This window comes from Zeus faber, assembly GCF_960531495.2.
Source record: "Zeus faber genome assembly, chromosome: 14".
Taxonomy (NCBI): domain Eukaryota; kingdom Metazoa; phylum Chordata; class Actinopteri; order Zeiformes; family Zeidae; genus Zeus; species Zeus faber.
In genome coordinates, this window is record NC_137200.1 from 29,128,266 (window position 1) to 29,145,777 (window position 17,512).

General features: G+C 42.7%; 2 protein-coding genes across 2 annotated transcripts; one reads left to right on the forward strand and one right to left on the reverse strand.

Moving 5' to 3' along the window:
• The first annotated feature begins 1,711 nt into the window (after positions 1 to 1,711).
• On the forward strand, positions 1,712 to 4,589 carry med31 (mediator complex subunit 31). Its single transcript, XM_080014203.1, has 4 exons — positions 1,712 to 1,847; positions 2,265 to 2,339; positions 2,560 to 2,656; positions 3,736 to 4,589. The coding sequence occupies exons 1-4, from the start codon at positions 1,838 to 1,840 to the stop codon at positions 3,947 to 3,949; spliced, it is 396 nt and encodes a 131-aa protein (XP_079870329.1). The 5' UTR covers positions 1,712 to 1,837; the 3' UTR covers positions 3,950 to 4,589.
• Positions 4,590 to 12,107: 7,518 nt separating this feature from the next.
• Positions 12,108 to 14,291, reverse strand: LOC307240026 (P2Y purinoceptor 6-like; the record flags this gene model as incomplete). Its single annotated transcript, XM_080013601.1, has 2 exons — positions 12,108 to 13,065; positions 13,825 to 14,291. The coding sequence occupies 2 exons, from the start codon at positions 14,289 to 14,291 to the stop codon at positions 12,108 to 12,110; spliced, it is 1,425 nt and encodes a 474-aa protein (XP_079869727.1).
• Positions 14,292 to 17,512: the final 3,221 nt, after the last annotated feature.

Genomic DNA, 17,512 nt, shown 5'->3' on the forward strand with positions numbered 1-17,512 from the left:
ATATATATATATATATATACTGTATATGCATGTGTTGTAGTGTGGTCATGTGACAAATAAAGATTCTTAATTCTTACTTAAAATTAATAATTAATTCTGGCCATCCAGGTGCGTGAGCGTGGTGGGCAGTACCTGGGAGACCGCGTCGTCCGTGGATCTGTTCGGCCAGGTACGCAAACTGCAGCTGGTCCAAGGCGCGGGGGAGGGAGGCGCAGATGTTGTCCTTAATCAGCCTCTGGAAGCAGTTCATGACCACCGAGGTGAGGGCCACCGGACGGTAGTCGTTCAGGCAGGCAGGAGAGCCGGAGCTGGAGGCTGTTCGTTACCTAATTGCTATTCTTGTTTATTGTTGTTTTGTTTTTTTTATCCATCTACTGTTCTTTTTTTTATAGCATCGAGGACAGAAGCTGTAAACTTGATTTTGTTGTACTTGTGCAATAACAATAAAGATATTGTATTCTATTCTAAAATTGTAAACACATAAAAATAAGAAAATTACCTGGTAGTTCCTCTTTATTTCTGACTCCACACTTTGGACTGCCATTCCATGAACTGAGGATGGATTCACACCACAATTGGTATGAATGTTGTGTTGGTCTGGTGCTGTGGCGATGGTGTGAACATGTTACCCAAGTGTCATGATGGTTGCCTTAGTCCAACTACAGTTATAAGGCATTGTGTGATGTGCCCCACGTAAATACACCGAGGCCACGCTGGCATGTTCCAAGAACAACCAAACTGTGTATTTCGATTAATAATTATCTCTAAAGCGTGTTCACCAAGTTTCATCCACCAGTCACATCAGGATGAACATGTTTCTGCCATTTGTAGCTCCCCCTACTGTACATTATTACATCATTTGGTACATAGGTTCCAAAACCTCTCCCTAATATCCCCTAAAATTCAATTTTGTGGGGATTAGATGCTCAATGAATTATGGCCGATTTTGTGTTAGACCACACCCTTTGTCAAATGTATTGGGTAATAAAACCATATCGCTTATCTGATCGTAAATATTTTGTTGTACTTTTGTGAAGCCAGGTTTCTTTATGTCCTGTGCCAGGTTTGGTGTCACTTGATGGAAAGCCAGCAAAGCCTTAGCCAAACAAACAAAAAAGTTTTCAAATTGTATTGAAATGGCAGATAACCCAGTGAGGCGGAGCTGGCTTTGTGTTTGTCAGCCACCTGCAAGAGAAAACCTGCGCCTGCGCCAAATCTGGTGTCGCTCTCGTTAATCATCTCACGGAACTAACGAGTCTGAGCAACAACCGGAAAGGGAATTGTACAGAAGCGACGGGCTTCCGGCGCCGCGGGCTCGAATCCCCCATAATAATAATAATAATAATAATACTATTTGAAGCATGAATGACAGAAGCATCATCATCATATAGAAAAACAATATATACAATAGATTTGTTGTATTTATTGATATAGAATATTTTATTTTTACGGTTTTTCATATATTGTGAAAAAAAAAAAAAAACAAAAAAAAAACAACAATAATAATAAAAGTTGTAACAATAACATATTTCCTCAGACGCTGCCTGACGAACGGTTTTATTCGCTGGTTTTATTCGTTTTTTTTGATGAATTCTTTGCTCTTTCTGGTTGTGCACGAGCGCGCTCCTGCGCTCATACGTCGGTCGCCGTCAGGGAGTAAGTGTCGTGAAACTGCCGTGAATACACGGGCGACACGAACACCAGCCGAATACGGCAAACATGGCCGCCCGCGGTCGGCGTTGTTGACGATCTTATTGCGACAAAGACGTGAACACGGTTGGAGCCGGTGTCGTATCGCGATTTAGTTTTGGAAGCGGTTCGTTTGGTGGCAGGTGTCATGGAGACAGGTTCGTTTAATCGTTCTTCGCTCATGTTGTATAGTTCATTGAAAGTCTTTTTTTTCCTTCTTCAATTTCAGAATTCGTTTCCAAAGCAGCTCCCACGTGATGACTTGAGGTCATCTCCACATGTTTATCAACGTTGATGCGACGTTTTTAGAGAATTTCACCTTGATTACGTTTTTGGCCATTTTTTATTGTCGTTATTATTACTCTCACCTATTGTTTTCATGTGTACTGGTTTAACACCGCTCTGTCTGTCTGTCTGTCTGTCTGTCTATCTATCTATCTATCTATCTATCTATCTATCTATCTATCTATCTATCTATCTATCTATCTGTCTGTCTGTCTGTCTGTCTGTCTGTCTGTCTGTCCATCTAATTTGCTGTTCAACTTTAGTTTTGATGATTGTCAATTTCCCAACAGAGGAACAAGCCAGGAACCGGTTCCAGTCAGAGTTGGAGTTTGTCCAGTGCTTGGCAAATCCCAATTATCTGAATTGTAAGTGAGGGAAAGTCTCAAAGCCATTTGTTTTTGTTTTGTTTGCCACGACACAGAAAAGCACAGAGATAAAAAGCTAAAATCTCAACTGACTCATCAGACACGTCGATGTAACATATTTTCTTTTATCTATTTTCTTGCTGATGGGGAAAAGTGGTGTGAATTTTTCACTGTTACGCCGAATAAAGTAGAATTGACGTCTGATCCCATGTGACCTTAGTTCTGGCGCAGAGGGGATACCTGAGGGAGAAGCCCTTCGTCAACTACCTGAAGTACCTGCTGTACTGGAAGGAGCCCGACTACGCTAAGTTCCTCAAGTAAGGCCGCGCTGTTCTACTGTACGTCAAATGTACAAGTGCTGTAAATCGACACTGATTCATGAGACGTACCCATAATCAGGCTCCGCAGAGCCATTCATACCGTTAGATGGTAACCTGCATGAAAAATAAAGAAAAGAAAATTGGTTATAATAATCATCCACTTAAAGTGACCAAATTTGATCACTATAAGAGGTTTCCACTGTATATACTAATATAAATGAAAGACAATGAGATTAAGATTTTATTTAGTTTAAGGAAAAAAAAGAAGAATTTATTTTTTTAATAAATAAATAAATAAAAAAAAATAAAAAAAAAAAAAAATATATATATATATATATATATATATATATATATATATATATACACACATACTGTATGTAAGGTACACACACATATATATATAGTGTATATATATCCTCCATATAACATAAGAACCCCCACTAAACATAGGCACAAGAAACACGGTCTGACCAGTGATGGACGTTGCCTCCCCTTGCGGCTGCCTGCACGAGCACCTTGTGTTGATTACGCACATTTTGCTATTTTTTAGTATTTTTAGAGCTTATAGAGCTTATTGTGCGTAATCACCGGGTGTCATGACATTTCACTGCATATATGTATGACCGTATGTATGTGACAAATAATCTCTTGAACTTGAACTTGAACTTGAAGTTGGTCCCTTGGCGCTGTATTGTCAGCTGCCCACCGTCCTGGCCCCGCCCCCTGGATGAAGGTCAAGCTTCGATGGGGAAAAATGTCGAAAAGACATCAACCACGCTACACACACATTAACCTCCATCTGCATGTGTGTGTCGGCCGTAGCTGCACGTAATGCATGTGTTGTGGTGTGTGTGTGATAATAAAAGACGAGCTAAAGCCTGTCCAGCTGTAATCTTTAATGAACGCTGGGAAATAAATGGAAAATCATCCTTCTAGATTAGATGAGATTAAATAAATTTTTACGACTGGAGGCATACGTTTCAAAAAAAAAAAAGTTTTATGTTTATTTAAGTTTTATTTAACCCTCGTTGGGAGTTCCTCAGAATTCCTAGTCTTTACCTTGTTCCGGTACGCAGGTATCCTCACTGCCTGCACATGCTGGAGCTGCTGCAGTACGAGCACTTCCGGAAGGAGCTGGTGAACGCCCAGTGCGCCAAGTTCATCGACGAGCAGCAGCTCCTCCACTGGCAGCACTACTCCCGGAAGCGCACGCGGCTGCACCAGGCGCTGGCCGAGCAGCAGCAGCCCCAGCAGCAGCAGCCATCGCACGGCAACGCCGCTGCCAAGTGATCTGGCCGTTGGACGCGGAGGAATTTTTGGGGTTTATTTATGTGAATTGGGAAATCCAAGCCTGTTCCACCACGCACTGTTGAAATAACTAAACGTTAATTGCAAATAATCGACCGAGTGAGCCCTTCTGTGGGATTGTTCGGAATGGCTTCTTCCTGCGTTTCTGCTACGAGATTGTGACATTTTCAAATTACACTTGTGTATCATGCTTTTGGTTAGGTTTCTAATAAAACAAACAAAACAATACAATGTATATTGTACATATTTTTATTTTGATATTTTTTAGATATACTACTGAATTCTGGACAAGTTGATTTTGTTAGACCTCAAAAGAGTTCTTTACCAGGTCCTTGAAGTGCTTGAATTTTAAAGTCTTCATAAATTTCTGTGCTGGAATACCTTGAAAATATCCCCTTTTGTGCTGAAGTGCTTGAAAAGTCCTTGAATTATTTATTTATTTATTATTGAAATGGTAATGTAATACAAACATTATCCAGAATGTCAATTTTATCCAGCATGGTTAAAAATATACACTTATAGTAGATGACAATGAGATTAATAATAGATATACAGATATACTAATATAAATAATAGACAACAAGATCAAGATTGTATTTTAATTGATAAAGACCGCATTGAAACTGTATATTTGTTTGGCGAGAAGTCCTTTGAAAAAAATAGTGATTAAAAAAGTACTTGAAAGTCCTTGAATTCATGATGACCCAAGCCATTCCCATGCTTTTCATCATTGGTGTCTGCAAAATCATCTTGCCCTTCCCACCCTTCCTCTCGCAGGTGAGCGCTGAAAAGGTGTGTTACTTGATCCTTCATTGGGATTAGGAAGCGCCCCGGTATCTTCTGTGCTCCTATCCTCAGGTTTCTCAGAAAGATCGCCCTCTCCAAGGACAAAAAAAGTTCACTCCGCATCATCTCCTCACATTTTCACAATATCCGTTCATAATGCTCCTGTGCTGTCAGTTAGAAATAATCTAGAAGCATGACATTCATCACGATACAGGGAGCAATGCCAGAATATAACTCTATTGCAATACAGTGTTATGGCATTGTAATATTACAACCTAGCGGTCCCATCTATTGGACATGTGATGAACCGACGACAACGATGTTAGTAACTGCCATTTTCACAGCTCGTGCGTTTTATTTTCCTCAGGTCCAATCTGCCCTGTGCCGTTGGGTCGTTTGTCATACACTACACCCTTGAGTCCAGGGGTCTCAAACTCAACTTACCTGGGGGCCGCTGGAGGTAGAGACTGGGTGAGGCTGGGCCGCATCAAGTATTCCACAACGAAAGGGTTTCAAGTATTCCAAAAAAAAGTACAACTTCTTTTCCCTTTCCTATTGCAGCACTCTGCTGTCTTTATTAGGTCACTGATTACTCTTGTTGAGTCTGCCCACTCCCTAAGTCCTCTGTACCTTGCACTGGGCGACAGGATATGTTTTCCTTCCACTTAGTGTCACTCCCGAATCACCTTTCAACCAAGTGACCAACGCGTTGGCAAACTTGTCAACAAACGCCACCGGAAGCTGTCACGAGCCTGAGCTATGGTAGCCCATAAGTGATATGAAAAATATATAAAACACCCAGGGCAACGACTCGGCAAAAAGGTGCGCGTGAGAAAAACGTGCGGGCCACACCAACACTAAACTTTGATGTCAAGTAGGGGGCCACAAAATATCATCCCGCGGGCCGTGAGTTTGAGACCCCTGCTTTAGTCAGTTTGAAGGAACTTCTAAAATGTTGCTGACTAGCTTTGTAGTCAAAAAGTGATGAGTTTCTCAACCTAACCTGTGATCTCTGTAAAGGTTAACAACACTGCTTCCCGACCTATTGGTCATCCCGGCCCATTAATAATTAAAGTCATATACAGAATGGGCTGGTTTTATATCAATACGTATAGTTATGTGGTTAAGTTTTACATAAAACAATGTTTAATTACCACAACTGGGTACACGTACATGTCTTTCTGATGAAGATTCTCGATATTAAGTTTGAGCAATAACGCCTCACATAGTAATGACGTCTATGTGATGAGAGATGTAGAGAGAATTTTTATTTTTATTTTACCTTTATTTAACCAGGACAGTCCCATTGACAATGTCCTTATCAGGGGATACCTGGCCAATACAGGCAGCAGCATAAATAAAAACACATAGTTACAGACAGAAAACACAGAAGGAGACAAAATAATAATAAAAAAACCCCCCTGAAAAACAAGCATTGGGAACTCACATTTCAAAAGAGAAATATCGAGGGGTCAGTTTCACAACCAGGTAAATTAACAGCTTTTGACATCTAAAAGGGGGCCTATTATGAAAAACTCAGTTTCAGTGCTTGTGCACGTACATTCGGGTCTTCGGGTGAAATAAGACAACTCAGTGAATGTTTTGTGAGCTGTCTGTTTTAGAGAATATGTCAAAAAACGTGCCCTCCCATATCACAGAGGGAGTCATTCTAATTTAACCGTGACCATCTTAGTTATTCCACCCACACCTGGAGCACCACTGGGCCCGCTAGCATTAAAGCTAAGAGCTGAGCAGGGGAAGTGCTCTGTTGGCTGCAGAGACCAGCACAAATCTTTTAAAAGAAAGAGGAATTGATATCAGCTGTCCGTGACAAAACTGCAGACGAGGGAAATGTAAGTATTTGCTGTGTGTTTCTTTCTGTCTGTGTGTCCTGGGTAGGACTGTAGACTGCGGCATGAGATGCGCTCCAAACAAAACCTGAGCTGTATTTAATAGATTTATTCAATTTTATTTTCCGACATTTCCGAAATTAAATGAAACAATAAGAGGCCCAAGCCCTGCCGTATCCCGCGGTTCTCCAAGCTCTGCGCTGTTCCGGACACCGCGGGGAAATTCAGAACAACTTCAATTTGGCCTTGCAGATCTAATATGAGTGAAAATTCAAAAACTGGATTGTTAATTTCTCGCCCAAAATTTGTACTTATACAGATTTTGGTGGACCGATGAGATTAAATGAGTGAAAGTTACGGAGTAAATACAACGGAACCCCGAAGCCATGCTCAAACGCCATTGGCTGACAGAAACTGCAACTTGTGCTCAAACACAAACTCATAACTAGGGTCCTCTGGAGGGAGGCTCCTCCCACTGAAAGAGCCCGTTTTCAGACAGGGTGGATTGGACACTAGAGTGGCTTGAATGCATAATCAGAGCGGTATTTTCAGCAAAAAACATGTTTTGGGGAACTCAGAGACCATATATTAACTTGGAGAAAAGGAGCACAATAGGCCCACTTAAGACCTCTAATTGTTTCATTGTGGATTTAAAAGCATTTAACAAGTTTAATGCATTGAGTTTAAGTCACTCTGCAACGTATTCCATGCCGGGGGTGCAGAAAACACAAAAGCCCTTTTTCCAATTTCTGTACGGGCATTTGGGACAGAAAGCATAAAGAAGTCCTGAGGTGTTTGATCCATGAATGGACCAATAAATGTCCTGGTTCAATTAGAATTGGTATTTTAACAGTCCTCTTCATCATGCTGTTCACATGTTGACATCATGAGACCAAGACGACACCTAACAACTGATCAACAGCACCTCGCCTGGCGAGGCTTCAAACAGGATGTTGTCAGAGGGAAGTGGCCACTGAGCTTAGAGTGTCACAGAGCGTCATCAGCAGCTTGCAACAGAGATACAGAGACTGAAAGAGTCACAGAAAGACATAGAAGTGGACGTCCTTTGGCCACATCCCACACTGATGAGCGCTTCATTGTGAACAGTGCCTTGCGCAACCGCATGATGATGCCACTCAACTCCAGGCACATTTAAGGGAGGTGAGAGGCACCAAGTGTCACGTCAGAACATTCAAAACTGTTTACATCAGTTTGGTCTGCGTGCTCGACCACCTGCAAGGGCACCTGACAACACCACCAGGCACAGGCATAATGGTCTTGCAGGGGCCAGGGAGCATTGACGCTGGACGAGGGACCAGGGGCCTCAGTGCTGTTCTCTGATGAAAGTCGATTCACGTTGAGCAGAAATGATGGAGACGTCAAGGAGAGCGCTACGCATCAGCCACTGTTGTCACAGACGAGCCTTTGGTGGTGGTGGTGTTACAGTGTGGGCAGGTGTGTCTGGTCAATACAGAACTGCCCTACACTTTGTGAATGGTACAGTGACAAGCCCATACTACCTGAATGACATCATTCATCCAGTCATTGTGCCCCTGCATGAACAACACAGGCCTCATTTCATCTTCATGGATGACAACGCTCCAGCTCATGGAGGTGGCATCATTAGGGAACGGCTGCTGGAGACTGGGGCACCTCAAATGGAGTGGCCTGCACTTTCTCCAGACCTGAATCACATAGAAAACCTATGGGATCAGCTGAGTCGCTGTGTAGAGGCTCCTCACTCTGTACCCCAGAACCTCAATGACCTGAGGGCCCCCTTCAAGAAGAGTGGGGGCCAGGCCTCAGCAGACAATAGATGGACTTGTGAACAGCATGAGACATGGTTGTCAAGCTGTAATTGATGCTCAAGGGCACATGACAAGTTATTGACACATTGACATTTGTTGTTGTGGTGTACTCACCACTGTTGTTGGCTTTTGTTTCAATAAATTGTTTGAGATGAGGTAATCACCATTGCATGCTTCTACTTAAATGCCCTACTTTCATGATATAATATCACTGTAGCGTGAACTTTTTACATTTTCCCTTAATGTCACCCGAAAGCCAAATATCCCTAACTTTTTGTGAATAGTGAATATAGGTGTACCAATGACAGCGTCTACGGGAGGCCAGAGAAGGCCATCCTACCCGAGAATACAACTAAGGTAATGAACCTCAAGGAAGCATGGTAAGCTGTGTCAACCACATGAAGACACTGAGCACAGGTATGCATATATAAAAGATCGCCATCGTCCAGCACAGATAATAAAAAAAGAGACGGCAACAAGTTCGCTTTTTTACATTAAAAGAAAAACATAACTTATTTCGAAAATAAAAACTGAGTCATAGCCTCAGGTTTTTTCGCCAGGTACTGTACATGTGGCTTAAAAGTAAGGGAGTCATCATTTAAAATTCAAGGTATTTATAAGAGTTAACAACCTCTATTTCACTTCTCTCAAGGGCGAAGGGATACTTTGTGGCCTATTCCTAGATTTGGTAAACAACAGAAGTTTGGTCTTATCTGCATTAACAATGAGTTTCAGCAGCATAAGATATTTTGGACAACAGTAAAAGCATTTTGCAAGTATTCAGTGGCCCGTATAAGAGTTGACGCACAGCAGTATATCACAGTGTTATCAGCATGAAAATGAAAATTATCATCTGACACATTTTTACCCAGATTAGTGACTAAAAGTGGACCTAATACAGAGCCCCGAGGTACACTCCTTTAAACAGATACAATATCAGAACAAAGACCATACATGCACTTATCTAATGCACTGATGCCTTTCACTTACGTAGTTTGAGAACCAAGCAACTGCTTCCTGAGTTAAGAAGTCTACATTAAAACATCATGTTCAACTGGGTCGAAAGCTTTGGACAGATTAATAAAGAGTCAAGCACAATGTTTCTTCTTGTCAAGTGCAACAGAAATGTCATTTACCACCTTCAGTGCTGCTGTGATGGTTTTTTTTTTTTTAAAGCTTGATTGATACATTGATAAAATGGTATTGGTTTATAAACACCTACTTGGTTGATCACTTACAAGAGCTTCAAGAATTTTAGCCAGAACTGATGAATTACTGGTAGATATTGTCCTGTAGTTATTTAAAATAACTGGGTCACCCTAATTTAATAAAGGGAGAACAAAAGCAGATGTACATATACTGGGAATAATCTTATTTTCCAGAGTAAGGTTTAAAGGACATGCAAGAGGCTCCAAAGTTTATAGGGCTTTGTGAACTTCCTGCACAGAGAAAGGTAGGAAAGTGAAAGACTGAGCATTATACACCGATCAGCCACAACATTAAACCAGCGACGGGTAAAGTGAATAACATTGATCATCTGGTTCCAGTGTCACCTGTCAAGGGCTGGGATATATGAGGCAGCAGGTGAACAGTCAGTTGTTGAAGTTCATCTGTTGGAAGCAGGAAAAATGGGCGTGGTCAGGATCTGAGCCACTTTGACAAGGAGCACATTGTGATGCTGGACGACTGGGTCAGAGCATCTCCACAAGCACAGGTCTTGTGGCTGTTCCTGATATGCAGTGGTTACTACCAAAAGTGTCCAAGGAAGGACGACCGCTGAACCGGTGACAGGGTCATGGAGCCCAAGGCTCATTGATGCGTGTGGGGGGTGAAGTCTCTTCGTCTGGTTCGATCCCACAGAAGAACGACTGTAGCACAAAGTGGTGAAAAAGTGAATGTTGCTATGATAGAAAGGTGTAGAACACACAGTGCATGGCAGCTTGCTGCGTATGGGAGCGCTCACAGTGTGCATGCTGACCCCTGTCCACCCCTGAAAGCACCTACAATGGACACGTGAGTGTGACAACTGGACCATGGAGCAATGGAAGAAGGTAGAGGTCTGATGAATCACCTTTTCTTCTCCATCATGTGGATGGGTGGGGTTAGGGTCCGATGGAGCATCTATGGGATGTGCTGAAACAACAAGCCTGATCCATGGGGGCCGCACCTCCAACCTCCAGGACTTAAAGGATCTGCTGCTAACGTCTTGGTGCCAGATACCACAGAACACCTTCAGAGTCTGGTGGAGTCCATGCCTCCACCTCACAGCTGTTTTGGGGGACACGAGGAGAGCTACACAATATTAGTGTTATTAGTGGTGGTTTAAATGTTGTGGCTGATCGGTGTACACTTGGACGTCAGTACAGGGTTTCACAGACGCAGAACAAGCAGAATCAAACAGAGTCAGAAGATATAAAATTCTTGAACAGCAACAGAATCCTTCATAACAAAGCTTGTGGGCTTTTGCCCACAGAAAGGGATTTTATGGTTTTCCAAAATCTCCTAGGATCATTTAGCTTTTCAGTGGTGACAGACAAATAATATTGAGATTTGGCTTGAAAGAGGAGCATTTGTTACTTAGTTTCTTATAAAGCGAGCCAATCAGTGGTAGAACCTGTTGGTTGTCCTTGCCTTTGCACAAGCCAAGTTACACTCATGAATAGTATCTGCTCGTTCAGGGGAAAACCAGGGGTTATCACGTCCCTTTACTCTGTATCTCCTGAATGGGGCATGTGTTTTTATGATTCATGCAAAACCTTTATTAAAGAATGTCCGGGCTGTCTCCACATCAGGGATCAGCTCTATTGTACTCCAATTAAAATGAAACAAATCATGTTCATTAAAATGTTTAAGATTCCTCTTAAAAATGATGGATGGTTTTAAGTTAGGGACCTTGGGAGTGTTCCTGATAGCAGCCACAACACAATGGCTACTTAGGTCATTGCAAAAAACACCAACAGGTGATAATTTATGAGGAACATTAGTCAGGATCAAGTCAATTAAGGTGGACTTCTCAGGGCATTTAAGATTTGGACAAGTGTGTGGACGAGAATGCACTTGACTCTGCGTGGACTTAATGTCTTTTCGTGAACAAGCGAGCGGATGTGTTTCCTTCAGATGAACAGATGTATTATTAACTTGGCTAATCATTTCAGAGCCGTTGGCCTTTAATAAACACTAGTACAACACATGTAAACCATGAACAAGGGCCAGGGGCACAGATCCAATAGACAGGTATTGGGTAGGTATCACCTTAGATGAGAAGTGAGTGTGAATGTGGACTTTAAAAAAGAAAAAAACATTCAAAACACAACAATGCATCTTACTAAATCAGTTTCCATAAATTGATACGAATGAAATGTAATCCTTACAAAGGATGCACTTTGAATTCTTCAGTTTCACTATGTTAATCTCAACAGAAATGTACTTTTCACTTTTTGGAAATTTAGACTGTGGAGCAACTGGGATACGACTACACACTTATTCCAGTATTGGATACCTTGCAGCTCTATTTAAAGGAGCAATTGGAAATATATTATTCTCTTCAACCTTACTTTCACACCCTGTCAGGGATTCAAGCCAAGGACCTCAAGGCTATCTCCAACGACTTTCTTCTGTCTGACAGTACAACCCCTGCAAAACATAGCAATTCAATAATGCATCAATTAATAATTTCAGTGTATTAACATGAACTTCCTAGAAGATAACCCTGGAAGACTTTGATTCATTCTCCACTCGCGCTTCTCTGCGCTTCTCTTGCCTCTCCACCACCTCTGGCTCATCCTCTCCAGCCCCCTCCTTCTTCAAGATCTTCAGCGGCCACCAGAGTGAGCCACTGCGGTGGTCGCGCCTGACTGCAGGCTTGGCCCCCCAGCAGCAGGGGGCCCCCTTGTCTCCTGTGAGGAAGTAGAGCAGTGCGTTGAGCCAGGCATTGCAGGAGGCCAGAGGCCGAGTGACCTTGTAGCAGATGGAGACAGTCTTCATGGCATAGCAGCTGCCCACCTGCCCCCTCCGCATGAGAAGGAAGAGCGTTCGGGTCACGTGGAAAGGCAGGAAGCAGAGCGCAAACAGCAGCGTAATGGTGAGGATGGTCTTGATGGATTTCCGGCGGCGGTGGATGTAGTGGGAGTGCTGGGAGCCGGAGATGGACACCGATGTCCTCTCCCGGGAGCCTTCTGTCGCTCCATCCCCCGTCGGACCGTCCTCGCCTCCCACCATGGAGCTGGGTGGGGAGCGTAAGGTCTGAAAAATTGTCCGGACCACCTGGGAGTAGCACCAGGCGATGATGACAAAGGGCACAAAGAAGCCCAACAGGTGAAGGACCATGCCGTACGGAACGTAGTCTGCAAACTCCTGATCGATGGCATCGTCCCAACAGTTGACGTACCCCTCTGGACCGGCCCCGCCATCCCCAATAGTCCGCCCCTCCTGAGATCCAGTCCCATTTCCTTCTCCTCTCCCAGCTCCGGCCTCTCCAGTGCCCCAAACCTCCCCTCCTACCCGTGCCCCCCGCACAACATAGCCAGTCTGAGCAAAGCGGAAGATGGGGCATGTGAGAATGAAGACCACCAGCCATACCAGAGTGCAGGTCCACTTCACGGCCCTCTTGCTCTCCAGGGTGATGGTTCTCATGGGATGGCAAATCCCCAGGTACCTGTTGATGGTTAATCAAGGATGAGGAAGTGTTAAAATGATGAACAGATTCGCATCCAATCGAAGATGTTTCTTACAAAATAGTATAGCATAGGTTACTACGGTTAGAAACGGGAGCAATGTTGCCGTGATTACCTATTACATTTCAGCTCTTTAATTCATGTCAGGATCCTGCCTTGCTCTATCTGTTTCTTTCTGTCACCCTCTCTCCCTCTCTAGCTCCATCTGTCTGTCTCTGGTGTCACATCCCTGCCACTGCACACCTGTCCCCAGTCAGCAATCTCACCACCTGTCTTCACCCTCCTCGTCACTCCAATTGTATTAAACCTGTCTCCATTCACTCTGTCGTAGTCAGATCGTTGTGTTATGGATACGGTCTGGTGAACCCAAATGCAGGACACAACGCGGTTTTAGGAGTAGGTGCAAGGTTTAATGTTGGATAGGCAAAGGATCAGGGTCCGGGGACAGACAGGGAATCAGGGCCCAGGAACAGGCACACACAATGATCTGACCGCGACAGAGTGAATGGGGACCAGGTTTAATCCAATTTGAGTGACAAGGAGGGTGAAGCTAGGTGGTGAGATTGCTGACTGGGGACATTTGTGCAGTGGCAGGGATATGAAACCAGAAACAGAGGGAGCCAGAGTGAGACAGATAGAGCAAGGCAGGATCCTGACAATTCCAGTTTTATGTCAGTTCTTGCGATATATTTTTCCCTAGCCTTTATCTGAACTGTAGTCTTTCCACAAAAAAATCTCACCTGTGCACAGAAATGCAAGTGAGGAAGAAAATCGAGCAGTAGAGGTTGAAATAGAAGAGGAATCGAACCAGGCGGCACATGAAGTCCCCAAACACCCAGCGGTCCCGCAAGACATAGCTGGCCACCAAGAAGGGCAGGGAAAGGCCGTACATCAGGTCCGTGGTGGCCAGGTTCACCATGTATATCAGGGACGTGTTCCAGCGCCGTCCGCCGCCATTGTTGCCGCGGCGACGGCAGCTGCCGTGGTGCCTGCAGGAGCGCAGCAGCACCACCGAGTTGAGCGTCAGGCTGAAGAGGAAGGTGAGGGAGTAGCAAACTGGGAGGAAGACGTACTTGTAGGATTCGTCAATGCTACAGTGTGACGGCAGTGGGTGCGGGGCCGAGATGGATGTGTTGGGATGCAGGCCGGCTGCCAAGGCTACAGGTCCAAGGCTGGCTGTGGTGTTGGGGTCTCGGCTTAAGCCCATCGTCCACGGTGGCTGTTTCTGGCTCCTGGGGGTCGTCTCATGTTCCCTTGTGGTCAACTCTGCCCCCTGAAGGCAAAACCCTCTGTCCTATTAGTGTTGTCTCCATTAGCCCCATTGCCTTTTTGTATGTCTCTCTTTTGATCAACCTATCTATCCATCCATCTGTGTTACTGACTGTCTTAATGGTCTGTCTATCTATCCATCTGTGTTGGACAGAAAGGGGAGCTCTGTGATGAAGAAAGGCCAAAACATAGTTGTTAGGAAATGCACTTTTAGGATGTAACACCGCGTGTCTTGCTGATGAAGACTTATGTCTCGGTCTATTAACTGCTCAATCATTAACCTGGTTTTCCGGAAACCTCTCCTACAATTATGTACATGCACCGAAACCACTCTGTCTAATGTTGAATTTGTCTATATGTTGCAACAAAATAACACTGTCATATTGTCTGCGGTCCAAATAACCTGGATGAAAGAATGACAACTCCATCAGTCACGATGCGCAGGAATTCTGCTGGGTAATATGGCCATGTCGATAACGTCCAGAGATAATAATAGAGGCATACAAGTTCCATTACACTAGAATGGACTTGTTTTGTTGCAATGAATTAGAGTTCTTACGTGTTTTTATTGTCCGATGTCACTATATGTCAAATCCAAGAAGAGAAACTCCTGCACAAGGGTTGCACACAGTGCTTAGTAAAGTGTTGGTTCTCTTAGAAATGTACATTCCTATACCCAACTATTTGCAACCTTTGCCTGTAAGACTAATTAATAGCTTGTATGTTCGATGTTAATCTCTACTCTACCCGTGTAGACGCCGACACCCAGGATCCCTAATTCATGAACAAAGTTATTTTTAAAGGAAATAAAGGTTCTCGGCTTACCTTGACGCGTGGCGCGTATCAGCCCATCTGCGACTGTGGCAGAGTTTCGGTCAGCAGCGAAGGGTCTCAGGGCCAGTCGTCTGCCCTTCACAGGCTCTGTGAATAATTGATCACTGCTCATTTAGTCAGAACTGCAGGAACGAAACCCAATACAGCATTGGTGGGAACCCGGGGCTGCGTCTCTGCAGTGGCACTGCTGATTTTCAAAGAGGAAAGACTACACTGGTGGCGGGGCTGCGCCTGTATTTATTTATTATGTGGTAATCTATCCAAGATTGTTTTGTTTAAAAATACTATATTTAATATTTATCCCATATTTATTTGTCCATTTTTTAATTCAAGAAATAGCCATTCGATGTTCGGCTGTATTTGCATTATGCATATGCTCCTCTACAGTATATGCCGTTTCCATTGTTGGTGGCGGGGTCCGCCATTTCCGGCAAAAAATATCCCTACCATCTCAAAGTGAACAAAAAAAACAACAACAATTCAATCGATTAGAAAAATACATACTTTGCAGAAAAGGAAGTGACCTTCTGTTGGGGGGAAAAAACGTTGCAGGTTGAATGGAATTCGGGGAGACAGACGATCTTATGGATTGCAATTTAGGAACTTTATTAGGGGAGGGTTTCAGTCACAAAAACGGGATGTGCTGATCTGGAAAGGGATATAAACATGATCACTTAGTAGTAACATTGACATCAGGTTGATGCATGTAAAAATAAAGGTAAATAATTCTGTTCAACAATTCATGGCAGAGGCAAAGGGGACTATTATTATTATTATTATTATTATTATTATTATTATAGGGGATTATCTTGTAATTTTGAAGCCTAAAACGATCTGGAAAACCAACTACAACATAACACATGAACACAGTTATGGCCCGTTTGAACCACGCTGTCACAAAGACCTCGTGGTTGAGGTTTCATCCAAATTGATCCACATACGGAGCAGATATTAGAAAAAAAATAAACAAATTTTTAGCGATTTTAAGACCGACGAGCCAGTATGTCTGACGCCAAAATATGTTCGACCCGGCTAAAACTCTCTGGAACACAAACCGTGGTGAAAGCTAGAAACACAGTTGAGGTGTCGTTTAAACAGCTAAGTAACAAGGATCTTGTGGCTAAATCACATCCAAATCGATCCACATACGGAACAGATATTAGTGAAAAACTGAACAAATTTGATTCAAAATATTCAGGTGGTCGTTCTAAAATGAAGGAGATGAGATTTGCAGTAAGACGTTTTATGACATCATCATAGTATTTAGTATAAATGTAAAGATTCTGATTGACAATGTCCAGTTGGACCGTGTCCAGCGTGCGCCCTGGACTCAGTCACTTTGTCGTGTTTATACGTTACCAAACTATCGATTTACATTTATATTTCTATAGCTTCTTACACGGTAGATGTCAGTAGATCTGTTCAATTGATATTTTAAATCTGTGGTCCACATTACTTTGCCGGATTAATGTAAAGAGGAACAGAAAATAATCCAATGGAAATTACCCACAGAAATACCACAATGTTTTTCAAATTTCATGGAAATGCAAACTAGTGAAAATGTAATCAAAAAAAAACAACTGAACTCAACTTCACAAAAGAAATATGTAAATTCCCCTTTTATCGTAAATCAGCGTAAATACTTAATAATTTACGTATATGACACACAACCTCTTCTGTCGCAGAAACTCTGGATGTACTTCAATGCAGCAAGACAAGTTTACTTTTTATCATGTATAAACATTGTCGTATAACTACACTTATACTACACAAACGACCGAGTTCCGTTCCGAGAACCAGGTCATTAAGCGAATTGATAAGCGAGGACCTGTGTTATTTCATGGTAAGGCGGCGTGGCTGGTATATATAATGTTCATAGTGTATATAGAATATATAGTATATATAGTGTATATAGTATATATTGTGTATATATTATAAATAGTGTATATAGTGTATATAGTACATATAGTGTATATAGTGGACATAGTGTATGTAGTATATAAAGTATAGAATATATATAGTGTATATAGTATATATACACTATATATACTATATATACCGATTATGTCACACTACTCAGGATAAAGACAACTATTATGGTGGACAATTCGACAAATTTGGGTCAGAATCAAGCAGAATTTGTATAGTTTGAGACCGGATTACGGAAAATCTGCAAAATGTAATACATTACTAACAAGACTGAAATGGACCCTGTGTATTGCTGCATGCAGCTTTATTTATTATTATTATTATTATTATTATATTATTATTGTACAATAATTATGCTGCTTCCTTTTATTTCGGTATATAACGTATTTCACTGTA

Coding starts and splice junctions, on each gene's coding strand:
- med31 (XM_080014203.1), top strand. Junction 2,340..2,559: donor AAATCCCAATTATCTGAATT/GTAAGTGAGGGA, acceptor ATGTGACCTTAG/TTCTGGCGCAGAGGGGATAC. Junction 2,657..3,735: donor GACTACGCTAAGTTCCTCAA/GTAAGGCCGCGC, acceptor TCCGGTACGCAG/GTATCCTCACTGCCTGCACA.